Here is a 13204-nt window from a genome sequence, read left to right on the forward strand (position 1 = left end):
CTCGATGATCTTAAAGGTTTTTTCCAATCTAAACAATTCTATGATTGTACAACTATAACCACCTTATTCCTCGGGCTTCCAACACGTTAAGGCAGGTTTTATGCCCAAATTATGAATTCTGTAATGTGCCAAAACTCTAATGTCTGTTTTAATCTGCAAATAGTTGTTATGACAATAAAAATCCTTTTTAAAAACAGTGCCATGTATCACACAGTGGTTTACAGTTGCATAGCTATCTCCAAATGTCACATTAAATGGAAGCATTATAAAGTTTTGCAAACACTTGTATGAGTAGTCCAGAAGGGACTTCTCCAGAAGAGGATGTTTTCTTTTTTTTTCTTTTTTTTTTCCCTTTAATGTTTTCTTTATGGAGCAGTTTTCCCTTTCAAATCTCCGTCCTTTTGAGACCAAGATGCCTCAAGGGAAAGTTTCTGCATAAAAAGCTTATTCATTTCTTTATTAGTGTGGAAAGTATTGTAATTTTTTTGTACATTATTGCACTCATCTTTTGTCTCAGTTATGGCTAATATGAAATAAACGGATTCTGGATGTTGTGTGACATGGCCAGTATTTGGAAGATTACTTGAGAATCCCAAGTGTTGGGAGAATAGGCTGAGAAGAAATATTTTAACGGTTAACAAGTGCAAGCTCTTAAATAGATGAGCAAAAAGACTTCATGTGGGCCTGTTGAGTTGGTTCTACTTTTATTCCAGTGGTTTTTTTCTGGCTAGAAAGGACTGTATAGTTGATAATGGAGACCTGTGGTATTATAAATACTTACTTCATTAAGTACCATTCCTGCAGTGCATCTGCTTTAATCATTCTTTTTTGTGAGCAATTTTACCACATAATGTATTGCTGAAGTTGCATTATCATCTTCATGTCTATGCCACCACTACCAGCAGTTTCAGCAGAGGTTTAGAAAAGGCTTTTGTGTAGGGAAGTCTAAATCGGGCCACAAATTTGTCATTATCTATGAATTCCCGTACTAATCCTGTTGGCTGGTGATATTTTCGGTATTCTCTTAAGTCTTGCTGAACCCAAGTGATCTCTGCTGCTGTATTTGGGGGGAAAAAAAATGTGATATGGCACTTGAAAAGGTTTTGTTAAGTGAGAAAGCCAAAATTTGACTGTTGCCCTGTTGTAGAAATAGTTGGAGGGTTGAATTACAATACTGATACAGAAATTCAAGAAATGGGGAACTGAGTTGTCCCTGGCAGGGCTCTGTTGGTGTTGTAACATCAGGACATCCATACTTCATTTTTACTGTTGTGGTGATCTTGATACTACTGCCTCAGACTGGATAAGAGGGGATAGTAATCACTCCCTGAAGAAAACAGAAGCTGTTTGTGTCCAGTTTGCACCAGTTTTAGAATGGGAATGAGATTGTTCGTTACTAGGTGTTGGCAGTGCTACATCCCCTATGTGTTAACATAGCTTCTGTGTTTCAGAAGTTGGATAAGTAATGCCCATCTTAAGGAAGGACAGGTACTGAGTTTAATTTTTATGCATGGAAATTTATAGTTATGGTATTGTAGAGGTAGAGGAGTAGAGGTGCTGAGAGCAAGATTTTTACAGTGCTTGAGATACTGCTTTTAAGGTCTACAGGCTAGAGAAAGCTCAACTTCCAGTGTACAGTATGTCAGGAGTAAATTCAGGAGCTAAGAGAATCAGAGATTTCTTCTTAAGAAGAGTGTTTTGTTTTGGTGGTCTTGTCTATGTGCTTCTGAAATGTCCTCTGTATTCTGATGGAACAAAAAACAGATCCTTGTCTTACTGTGTTTTCTTCATTCATATTGATGGTCAGTCAATAGATACATTCACACACAGTGTGGGGTTATATTTTTTTTTAGGCATACTACATTGGTTCTTCTTAGATCCTAGATAATGTGGGGGTTTTGCATGTAGATATGTTGAAATTTTGTAGGTTTTGGAAGGCTCATCTCAAGCCTAATTTGAATTCAGGTCTGTCAATTGTCCCTAAACTAAATAGATCTTGAAGCTAGTTTATTTAACCCATTAAATAAATCTTACCAGCCATTGATAGAGCTCTTAAATATAGTACAACTAATGTCATGGTTTGAACTTGGAGGGCAACTGAGCACCACACAGCTGCTCACTTCTCCCTTCCCTCCCAGTGATGAGAAGGGCAAAATAAGCCAGGCTTAGGAATCGAGATAGGACTGGGAGGGGTAAATCGCCCATTATGGTCACAGGGCAAAAGGCAGACTTGTTAGGGGAATTAAAAAAGGACATAGACATTAACAACAACACTTAACAGAGTAGGACAGTGAGAAGCATTGCCACATCTTGAGAACACCTTCCCCCCACCCCTCCCTTCTTCCCGGGCTCAGTTCTGCTCCTGATATCTCTACCTCCTCCCCCAGCAGCACAGGGGCAGGGAATGGGGGGGTGGGGTGGGGTGGGGGGGTGCAGTCAGTGCTGCCACTTCTTCCATCTTCGGTGGGGGGAGCTTCTGGAGCTTCTTCCCCCTGATCCATTGTGGTCCCCCTCTCACAGGAGACAGTCCTCCACAAATCCTCTCCGACATGAGTCCCTCCCACGGGTTGCAGCATTTCCCTCGCTGCTCTGGCGTGGGACACCAACTTTCTCCAACTGGATTCCCTCCCACAGGCTGCAGCCCTTCCTGAGCTGCTCTGGCGTGGGACACCCCCGCATGCTGCAATCCTCCCAGCACTGAACTGCAACAGCAGGGCTACTTTTTCCCACAAGACCCCGGCCTTCTTCAGGTACAGTCACCTTGGTCGTCCATGCGAAGCACCTCACAGGCCATAAATCAGTGTCTGCTCCACCGTAGATCTCCATGGGTGGCAGGGGGGGGGGCCGCCCTGCCGTCTCACCACAGGATACAGGGGGGTCTCTGCTCCGGCACACCTCCCCCCTCCTTTCTTCCTCCGTTCCCCCACTGACCTTGGTGTTCACGCAGCTGCAGCAACTCCTCCTCACAAGTCCGACTGCCCGTCACCACGTCCCTTCTTAAATACATTATCGCAGAGGCGCAGCTGGTTGGCTTGGCCTTGGTGCAGAGGTGGGGCCGGCTTGGAGCCGGGGGAGCTTTGAGAAGCTTCTCACAGAGGCCACTGCAGTAGCCCCCTCCCCTGCTACCAAAAAAACTCCACCACTCACACAAACCCAGGACAATTAACTAGCCTGACACACTGAATTTAATACATATTCAGTGTTTTCCTGTATGTTTTAACTGGATTATTAAGTGACTACAGCACCATCTTCTACCATTGCAACTTTCCTTCTGACACTACAGTAGATCCACAAAAAAGCCTGTCTGCCTGCCAACTTAAAGACACAGGTGGGAGAAGACTGTGTAGGAACTGGCCGCCAAAGGGAGTGTGAGCTTGCCACATTCTTGGAGAGGGCAAAGTGGGAATAAGCCAAACCCAAACAAGTATGGGATGAGGGATGGGGAGAGGAAAGGATGCAAAGAGTGAGGCAGTGACAGAGCTCCCGGGGGAATCGCGCTGGTGACTCCATTTGAGGGAGATAGTTGAGCTGAGCGAAGAGCTGCCCGTGCAGGAGGTGAGGATATGAAAACTTGTTGCAGGGATCTTCTGTAATTGCTAGGGATTAGGAATTGGGTGGACTGCTGTTGGACCAGGCTTGTTCATTGCTTCATGGTTGTTCAGTTGTTAACAGCTTTCCATAATTGAGACTCAATTTTCTTCAACTATAATGTGTTTTCAATACATTTTAACCAGGAAGGATAATAGTTTACTATTTCATAAGTTAGAGGGATTCACAAAGTTGTTTAGGAGCTCAATTTTCATTTAGTTGTTTCTGTTCATCAAAGTCATCTAAACTTTTCAAAGAGTTGAGTATGCTAAGGCAGTCATAGATCTGTTTTAGGATGACAAGGCTGCTAATGACTTTTTTCTTTGCCTGAAAATTTTATTCTTTATTTTTAATTTCTATATGTAGGTTTTAGTGTTGCTTGGCACTTCCTCTTCCGCAGTTTGTGTGTCTGTGCATGCTATGTGCAAAGTTCTGGATGTCTGGGTTTTTTTGGAGCCTGCAGCTAATCCAGCTGTCACCAGACAAGGGCATGCAGGCAGCGGGGCTCAGCTGTCTGAGGACAGGGAAGAGTTTTTTCATATATCCAACTGATTAGTTTTCATCATTGGTTCATCCCATTCCAGCTAAGTATGTCGCAGGGGATTTTCCCAAAGGAATAGATGCTAATACGTAAGAAGTGGTTCTAACAAACAGATGGGGTGTGTGCTGCTGTTAATTGAGAGAAGCAGAGCCTTGAAACAAAAACTCTGGTATGGCTTGAGTGTTGCCAATAATAATTTGAATTTGTGTATGTCAGCCCTCCTGTGTTTATTTTGGAAAACAGTGCACAGTTGGCAAACTAACAGTAATGTTGTTGTTGATAATTTTCTGATATTAAGAGTATTACCTTTAAATTCACTTTCCTAGGCTATTGAGCTGGCATACTATTTTTTTTAAATCTCAAGCAGCATTTGATTGATTATGATGTGAAAGCTTTTCCATTTAATCTTCAGCAGATACCTGATATAACAACCTTCAACAAATTTTCATCCCAAATAAAGTTCCATTCAGGCATTTTTGTATTCCAGGAACATGTGAAAAGAGAGGACGTGGTATGTGTTGTTTTTATAAAGCTCAGTATAGATCTTCAGATGTAAAAGGCATTGCCTTAAAATACTTACCACGATGATATTTACTAGTATTTTTTCAGGTTTATCGCTCACCATGAATACACATATTACACATTTTAAGTTTAATCTATAAAAGTGAGGGTGTGATGTCTCCACACAGTTAACTTAAAATTTTAAGTCCTTATGTTTCTACCTCAGCTAGGAAGGCTCCCTGTTTGTTGACTTTGAGAGGCATTTATGCAGTCACTGTGTGGCTCACCCAAACAAAGCCTAAATTTGCTGTCCCTCTTTGAAAAGGACATTCAAGGCTCTCCTGGATAAATGGTGTGAATGCTGACATAGAGTGTACTTTAGAAAAAGCATTGAAGTTGCTGCTGTCTAGCCTCAGGACAGCGGGAAGTTGGGGCATCCAAGGCTGAATCCAAGTGAAAGGTAGTAGGACAACCTTACAAAAAGGGAACAAAGTGGTTCAGGCTGTCATGCTCTAGAAAGAAGGAGGGAGACGAAATTGGCAGTGGTCAGTGGGTCAAGTTTCAGCAGGGCTTCGGTATATTGGGAAGACCAAAACTGAGAAGTTGTGGGCATATTTTAAATTTTGAAAAGCCTAAAAAGTGAATTTGCATGTGTGTGTATATATATATGTACATATCATATGTATAAATCTATCTACACATATATGTATACATATGTGTGTATATATATGTACATATGATGTGTATAAATTATCTACACATATATATACGTGTGTGTATATATATATAAAGTTTTTTAATCATCCATATTGGTTATGAATGACAGACACTGAAGGTTTACTTCAGAATCTGTTGTGCAAGTTTTTTAACTGGGGGGGGGAATCCTTTAGTATAGAACTGTTGGATAAAAATTTTCAGGGGGCTTTCTGTGTTTTTCTTTGTTCTCATACTCCTTTGCACATACATACTACCTCCCTTCCTTTCTCCATTTTCCATGCAATGAGGAGGAAATAAAGTGGGAGAGTAACTGTGTTCAGGAGAAGTGTTCAATCTCAAGTTTAGGATGCTTTGTCTTCCTTTTAATATCACTATTACCCATTGTTTCTTTTTCTGTTACATTCAGAGATAGAGGCAGGTATGTCGGGAGGCAGCACAACACTGAAAATGGCAAAGGGAAAGGAGGAGGGCATTGTATTGCACTTAACCTAAAGCTTCTTTATGGAAATGATAACAACTGAGCCTAGATTAGGATAACTTCTGCATGTAGTGAATTACTGAGAATGACACAAGAAGCTGTTCCCATCCCTTTTATAGTTTTCCTGCTGGACCTTGGTCTTTTGCTGAATTTTAGATACTTATTCCTACATTACCCTGGCAGATAGATCTGCCAGTGGTAACTAATGTAACATGAAATAATTTGAATTCTACAAATATAGTTGCCCAAGAGAGCAAACACCTAATGTCTTTGTGGAGAGCAATGACTCCTTCAGTACTCTAGAGAAAGAAATGTTGTTTCCTATTTGAAGGGAGGGTAAGAAGAAAGATGAAATTTTGACCAAGTAAGTGCTCATTGAAACAAAATACCTGTTTTGTTCAGATAAGAATTCTATCTTTCTTTTCAGAAAAAAAAAAAATTGCCTGTCCTAATCATGACATCCCAGGCTAGGCAGCTGGGTGAGGTCTTCACAATCTGCAGGTGAAAATACATGGAACTATTTTTGAATGAAAAACAGTGACGTTGTTACTTTCTTATTATTTGAGGCCCCTGTGGGTAACTGTAGCTTCATGGTGGTTTTCAGCCTTTTTTTTTTTTTTTCTACCAAGAATTCAGAAGACAAAAAATCCGAATAATGTTTTTCATAAATTGAATAAGTGATTTAGTAGTTTAGTTGCAGCGTCTTTTTGAATATCCATTTAATTGCATTATATGTTGGTCTTCTAGTTTATTTTGATCCATTGAACACAACATTGATGAACTGCAATAAAAAAAAAAAAAAAAAGACATGGCTCAGGAGGACTTTTTTTTCCTCCGGCACATACAGATTTATAAAAAATACAAGTTAATGAAGTGTTGGTATGTCTAGCCTAGTGTTATTTTAAAGGAGGTGAAGTGAGAAAGCTGAGAACTATGAAGTTGTTTGGGATTTATAAGGGGACAAGCAAAAGAACCTGTGCTGTCAACTCAAATTCTTGAAATTTTCTCTACATGGACTAAAAAGCAATGAATGGATGAGTGGCTTGCCGAGGAGATCCCAAAGACTGAACTCTTCATGGTTAACTTGCATGGCTGGTGCGGGGCAACACTGTTTCGTAAGTGGCTATCTTAATGATGTCCCAGAGGATTTTTTTCCATAGGACGAACAACTGTGGCGTGATTCGGTTTATTTGGCTTTGAAACAACCTGAGGGCACCTTGTGAGACAAACCGTTCAGTACGTGCAGTGTCCAAGCGTGCTCCTTGTTTGCGAATGCCAATGAATGGTGCATTCGAGCTTCAGGCACGTGTAGGCTTCCGTTATATCTCAGTGCTGCAGCCTTCCTGCCTCTCCTGAGCGCTGCATCCTTGGCCTGCAGTCAGGGCAGTCTTGTAGCCATTTACCTTCCACTGGAGGTGGGGCAAACTCCTGGGTACAGGCAAGGTTTAAATTAACCGTAAGGAGTTTGAACGTCCCGCCGCAGCTGTGAAAATGTGAGCTTGGGCTATTTTAAAAACAAAGCGCCGGAGAGAGGCTTTGCTTCACTGCTGAAAAATCTTGAGTTGCATCTTGGTGAATGGTGGGAGAAGGATTTCATTTTGATAGCTGCCGTTCAATTTAAGTACGTTGACTGGTTCCCCAGAGAACTTGCTTGCGGGGAAGTTGTGCCTTGAAACAGTGGTCTGCAGCTTTGTGAGCAAAAATGTGCTGTAGAAACTAAAGTGACTGAAAACAGTATATTTTGTTGAAGAATCTTTGATACAAATAATCACTACAACGTTTCTAACTCGGAGAATTAGTGCTGTCAGTGTGTTCTTTGTAGGTACTGGTCAGTCCCGGCTGAGGCCACTGACTCGTCCTTCCCTTTAAATTAGGAAAATTGGGGACTCTTGTCTAAACCCGGGTTTTGTCTGCTGGTGCAGCTGATGCAGAGGAACAGTCGGAAGCACTGCCTGTGCTTGGGCTGGCGTCGGATCTGGTCAGGTGTGCCAGGGGGGGCCGCGGCCGGAAGGGCTTGCTGCCGATCTGCCGCGGGTCGGAGAGCTGCGGCCGCCAGGAGGGGGGAAAAAAACAAAAAACAAAACAAAACAAAACAAAACAAACAAAAAAAAACCCAAACCAAAACAAAAAAAAAAAAACAACAAAAACAAACAAACAAAAAAACCAAACAAACAAAAACACACAACAACAACAACAACAAAACAAAAAAAAAAAAAAAAAAAAAAAAAAAAAACCCAAGCCGGTCCCGCGTGATGCTTGGGGGTTCACGGAACGGTGTGTGCCACGTCAGCGTCCCGAGGAAGGTTTGGTTGGCGGGAGAGGTGGCGGGAGGAGGAGGAGGAGGAGGCGGAGGAGGAGGAGGCGGAGGAGGAGGAGGAGGCGGAGGAGGAGGAGGCGGAGGAGGAGGAGGAGGCGGAGGAGGAGGCGGTAGGCGGCCGGGGGAGCGGGGGTTGGGCGGCACCGGATTTTCAGGGCGGGCCCCTCGGCCGTTGGGCGCGGCGCCGCCGGCAGGGGGCGGCGGGGCGGGGCGCGGCGCGTGCCGGCGGGGCGGGGCGGGGCGCGGCGCGGCGCGTGCCGGCGGGGCGGGGTGGGGGTGTGTGTTTAACCCCCGCCTCAGGGCAGGTTTGGGCCGCCTTTGGGTGCGGAGGGGGGGGGCGGCTTGTTGGGAACTGTAAAGGTGTTTCCTTCGCACGCACCCACCCCCGAAGAGCTCGGACGTCTTTAAGGATTATTTAGATTTAAAGAGAAAAGGAGGCATATGGATTCGTAGATTTCGGGCGACATATAAGAACATGAAATAATAGAACACGGCCTTTAAAAAGGGAAGTGGCTGGACAGTCCTGGCTAAAACACACCATTAGTATGACTCGGTTCATTTTCACATTTCCAAAGTTTTACCTGAAAAATTCCCGTAGGAACCGTTCATTATCTTGTTCCCAAGATGGGTGAGGGTGTCTTTGTGTGGGTGTGTCACCGCTGCTGGTATTAAAAACACTTGCTGGAGTTAAAGAGAAGGGGCCAGTACTGAGATGAATGAGGGATGAAAAGCCAGTTTTGTGTTTCAGAAATGCTGCACAGCTGCTGTCACGTGTAGCTGCTGCTACTTGCAGTGAAAGATTTGCAGCCTTACGCCTACATGTGAGCCAGCAGTCGGGCCTTCTGTCTTTGTTGATTCATCAGAGGGCTGGAACAAAGCATTAACGGACAAATAACTCTTAGCAATTTCCCCCCAAACACAGGTCCCTGGAACTGACTGTCCTCTGTTTGCTTTGGGACTCCAAATACAGAAGCCTGTATGATGGGGTTACAACAAGGGTGCTCTTTGGTAGATGAGAATAAAACAAAGGGGGCGGGAGGGGGACGCAGACAATACGCACCTCTGTTGTTGTATCAGCTGGTCTTTTATCTGGGTAGCTACAAAAATTCGGAATGTGTCTGAAAACAGAGGAAATGGCTTGTGTTCATTGATATTGTTGTTGTATGCAAAGGTAGTTTGCTTACTTTATTCAATTTCCTGCCTACTTCTGAGTTTTTAAGATATTTTTCTGACTTTTGTTGCTTACAGATAAATCTGCTTGCCCAGCTTAATTGTTTTTCTCTCTTGGTCAAGGCAGTACATTTTTACTCCTTTTTGGGGGGAGAGTGGGTGGTATCTCCCGTAGCCAGTCAACCTCCTCAATATTGCTGCAGCCATCTGAAATAGTATCTCTAACCTCTGTAGCCTGTGAGATTCAGAATGTCTGTCTTAATAACTTCTAAGCAGTAACCCTAAAAGGACAGGTTTATTCTGAAAAACTGGATTGGAAAGGTTGTTTTATTGCTAAAGTATTTGCACACACGTGTCAGAGAGACCACTATCTAACGGATTGCCTATAATCAATAGAAGTTGTTTTTTTCCCATTGTGTCATATCTTCAAAGCTTATCGGTGTTTTCCTTCCAGCAGCTTTTGTAAAAGCACTGGTAGAAAGACACTCTTGATGAAATGCTTTTATTAATGCTTCCATTAATGCCAGAGGTTTTCTGGGTTGAAGGTTCAGATGATCTCATTCTGTCACTCAGAATTAATATGGGGATATTACATTAGCATATAAATGCTCAGCTTCTCGCGTCTTTAGTTGCATGCAAAATATTCCTGTTTTGAGTCTTTTAATATTTTCTTTACAGTCCTTCTACTCATTTGTGCTGAGTTTTGGAATCCATATTCATGCTGTGTCCATTTATTAGAAAAAATTGTTTTTTGAAGTGCAGGACATAGTAAATGTAATTAAATGGTAATAATCCAGCAGAAAGCACTGTTGACTATGCACAGTAAATTAATTTTTAGTCATGTTGAGGATATCAACAAAAGCAGGTATCTACATGATTCTACCTTCTAGGTATCCCACCAGGATTTTTAGGCTGTTCAGACTATTAGGTCAAAAAAAACCCTCTCAAAAATATATGTGTGTGCACACATACAAAAAAATTAAACAGAACTTTTAAGTTCTTGTCCAGATGACTTGACTCATGTCACAACTCAGTCCAGTCTGTTCCTCCCCTTGCTTGGCTGCTCAGGAAGATGAAAGTGGTGGTGGATATTGTAGCACAGAAAATGCCATCTGAGAATGATGTTCATGTAGCAAGAAACTATCTTATGAAGATCTTGAGAAGTTCCATGAGGTACAGTACTGATGTTACAAGTGCATCCCTTCTGTTCCTTCCCACTGATTGGATTCCTCCCACCATTTACCAAGCCTGTAGCAAACTGTCGCAAAACCCCTCTTCCCATTCTTCATTTCCTTACACAAACATTGTGCTTGTATTGTGCTAGTTTTCTAGTCTTGTGTTTCCATAGTGGTGCATCATAGAAAAGTAATTGTCTCATAATAAATAAACCTTTTTGTTGAATTGATGCCTAGGAGGTCTGTTGAATTTACCTAAATAGGTATTTGTGGTTTGCCGAGCTGTTATCGGTACCATTGGAGGTGAGCTGTGGGAGGAAAAAAACCTTCCAAGAACAGTGGAATGTGGTTTTTTTCCATACCTGAACACAGGCTTGGAGCCCTTGGAGTACCCAAGGACCATCTGGAGCCCATCCTCACATGGCTGAGCTGGATCTTTTGCACTGAGAGTATTGGGGCTCTTCCAGTCACTCTCTGAATTTCATATCCTACCAAGAAAAAGAACACAGTGATGCTCTGCTTAACTGTTTTCTCTTTTGTCATGCTGGGAAGAGTAGGCTTTTGTTTATGGAAACAATTACTTCTTTTTTTAGTGACAGTAATGATGCTACACTTCTTAGTGAAATTACAGCTTCCCTGTAGAATTATTATTCTCCTTTTGTCCTGCATGCAGAGTTTGGAAAGACAATTCATCATTGAATTAATCAGATCTTCCTGAATGTACTGCAAAAAGCCACGTACTCAAATTTGACCTGTTTTGAAGATACTGGGTTTATAATGAGCTTTAGTTTTGTTCTCTAAATCCAGTGGCTGTCTGATAACCAAAATTTATAAGATGGGGGAATGAGTATGAAAATGTAGAACTGCCTTTAGAGTTCAAGTTGAAAATAGGGAACACTTTCTCAGTTTAGCAAATTAATTTGTAACTTAGACAAATTATTTAACCTGGCAGTAATAAACTTCATAAATACATAACTACAATATATAAGTGCATTAAAAAAAACCTCAAGAGCTAAGGTCCTATGAGCCTTTGTTTCAGACTGTGACTTGGAAGGATGGGATTTGTCTCACCTTATACCTCATCTAAATTTTAAATTACACTTCCTCCAGGATGAGCCAAAGAGAGGAGCAGGATAAATTACCTTCAAGAAGTTCCTGCTTTGTTCCTGGATGACTGAGAGGGTCTAAACAAATGGCTTGTGCTTGGCATCTGCTCACTGAAACAGAAGTAGCTGAATTCCACCCAGAAGGCTTATTTAACATTGAGGAAAAAAAGAATGCACTTATTTCGTGAGTGCCAAGAGGTGTTACAAACAGCAAGTCCTTGGAAGGAAGTGCAAGCTGTTGTTACTAATTCCTAAACAGAAGGAAAGGGCAGAGGAGTATAGAGCAGTTTTGCTGAAAGGTTTGCAAGGTACAAAGCTCTAGCGACATGTTGTACCTCTTTGCAGGGGTCTCTTCAGTGACATGAGCATGTACATTTGGAGGTGATAGCCAAGTAGATATCTGGGGACTTAGATGAATTACTGAACTGGTTTTGGGGTGCATTCTTTAAAAAGCAAAAGCAAAATCAAAAAAAGAACAACCCTAAACAAACAAAAACCCCTGCATACCTGAGGTGCCAAACATTTCGGGAGCTGAAGCAGTACTTGGCTGGAGTTAAAGTTATTAGTTCTGTCACTCTTACTAACTTGTATGAGACAATGGACCTGGCTTTATTCTTTCCTCCCATTAACTCTTTTATTCCCACCTCCTCCCATACGCACGTACCTACAGTAAAACCTTGCCGAAGCCCCACTGTTGTCGTGTTGTAAAAGAGTCATAAGTTTCAGTATTAGCTTTAACTGTTTAAGCACTGGTTACATGTCAAGTACTTTAAAATTCATTTGCCTGTCTCTGCCCCTCATAAAAACCACTCCACCCCCAAAACAAATAAAATTTTTTTAAAAACCTAAACCACACAAGCACAGACCTTGGAGAGTATGGATGTTTCACTGCATCTCAAGCATCTTAAAGGAATGCTGGTATCTTTTCAAAACTGGCATGCATGTAGAAAGTTGTGTCGCTTGCTGCCATTTAAAGTCATTATGTGTGTGTCCTGTCTGTATAGCATTTGACTACTGCCCCAGTAGATTTTTTTGCTGCATGTCACCTTACTGAACTGTGTGTATTGAACTAGTACACTCTACCTCTCTCGTTTTCAGAAGAAATGACCTAGCCTGCAGGCCTCACTCCTGGCATGCAACCAAATTTACAGAAAGTCAACCTGAGACAGCCACGTCACACCTTTCTTCGTCCAATGCCTGTGCTTCCTGGCACTCACGCTATCATGCAAGGTGAGTCTCTGCTTAAGTTACATGCATTAAGATCCAACAGCGAGACAATAACAATGTAGGTCATGTCGTTGAGTGTTTTTTAAAACCACAAATACAGAATCGTTGCATTATATGTCTTTAGTATTGCCTGTCCTTTCAGTGCTTGAAGGGGGAGCATGGGAAGTTTGACATATGGATGAGTGGATTTCAGAAACAGTATGTGATATGTGCATGTGATTGAAAGGTAAGAAACTGGCTTTAAAGGCAGTCAAAAGGTTATGTTTGTTGCTCTGCATTTCCTTTCAGTGTCCACTGGTAAAATCCTAATCCTAAAGCAAAAAGAAACCATCAAAATTAACATATTGACGTGAAATAGTAAAGGGAGAAGAAATTGAAAGATGT

At 42.0% G+C, this 13204-nt stretch overlaps 1 protein-coding gene across 7 annotated transcripts in view; it reads left to right on the top strand.

The window, feature by feature from the left end:
* The window catches only part of SHROOM2 (shroom family member 2), a 130244-nt gene that overhangs the window by 73276 nt on the left and 43764 nt on the right, over positions 1-13204 (top strand). For 3 of the 7 annotated variants that reach the window (XM_042788624.1, XM_042788625.1, XM_042788628.1), the window contains 2 exons: positions 10381-10485; positions 12692-12823. The exons of 1 other annotated variant lie outside the window; for it this stretch is intronic. In XM_042788624.1, coding sequence (XP_042644558.1) covers positions 10381-10485; positions 12692-12823 — 237 coding nt within the window. The remainder of the gene's footprint in view (positions 1-10380; positions 10486-12691; positions 12824-13204) is intronic. 3 more of the 7 variants (XM_042788626.1, XM_042788627.1, XM_042788629.1) reach the window with 1 other exon arrangement.

This window comes from Tyto alba, unplaced genomic scaffold, assembly GCF_018691265.1.
Source record: "Tyto alba isolate M040663 unplaced genomic scaffold, T.alba_DEE_v4.0 Super-Scaffold_14, whole genome shotgun sequence".
Lineage (NCBI taxonomy): Eukaryota > Metazoa > Chordata > Aves > Strigiformes > Tytonidae > Tyto > Tyto alba.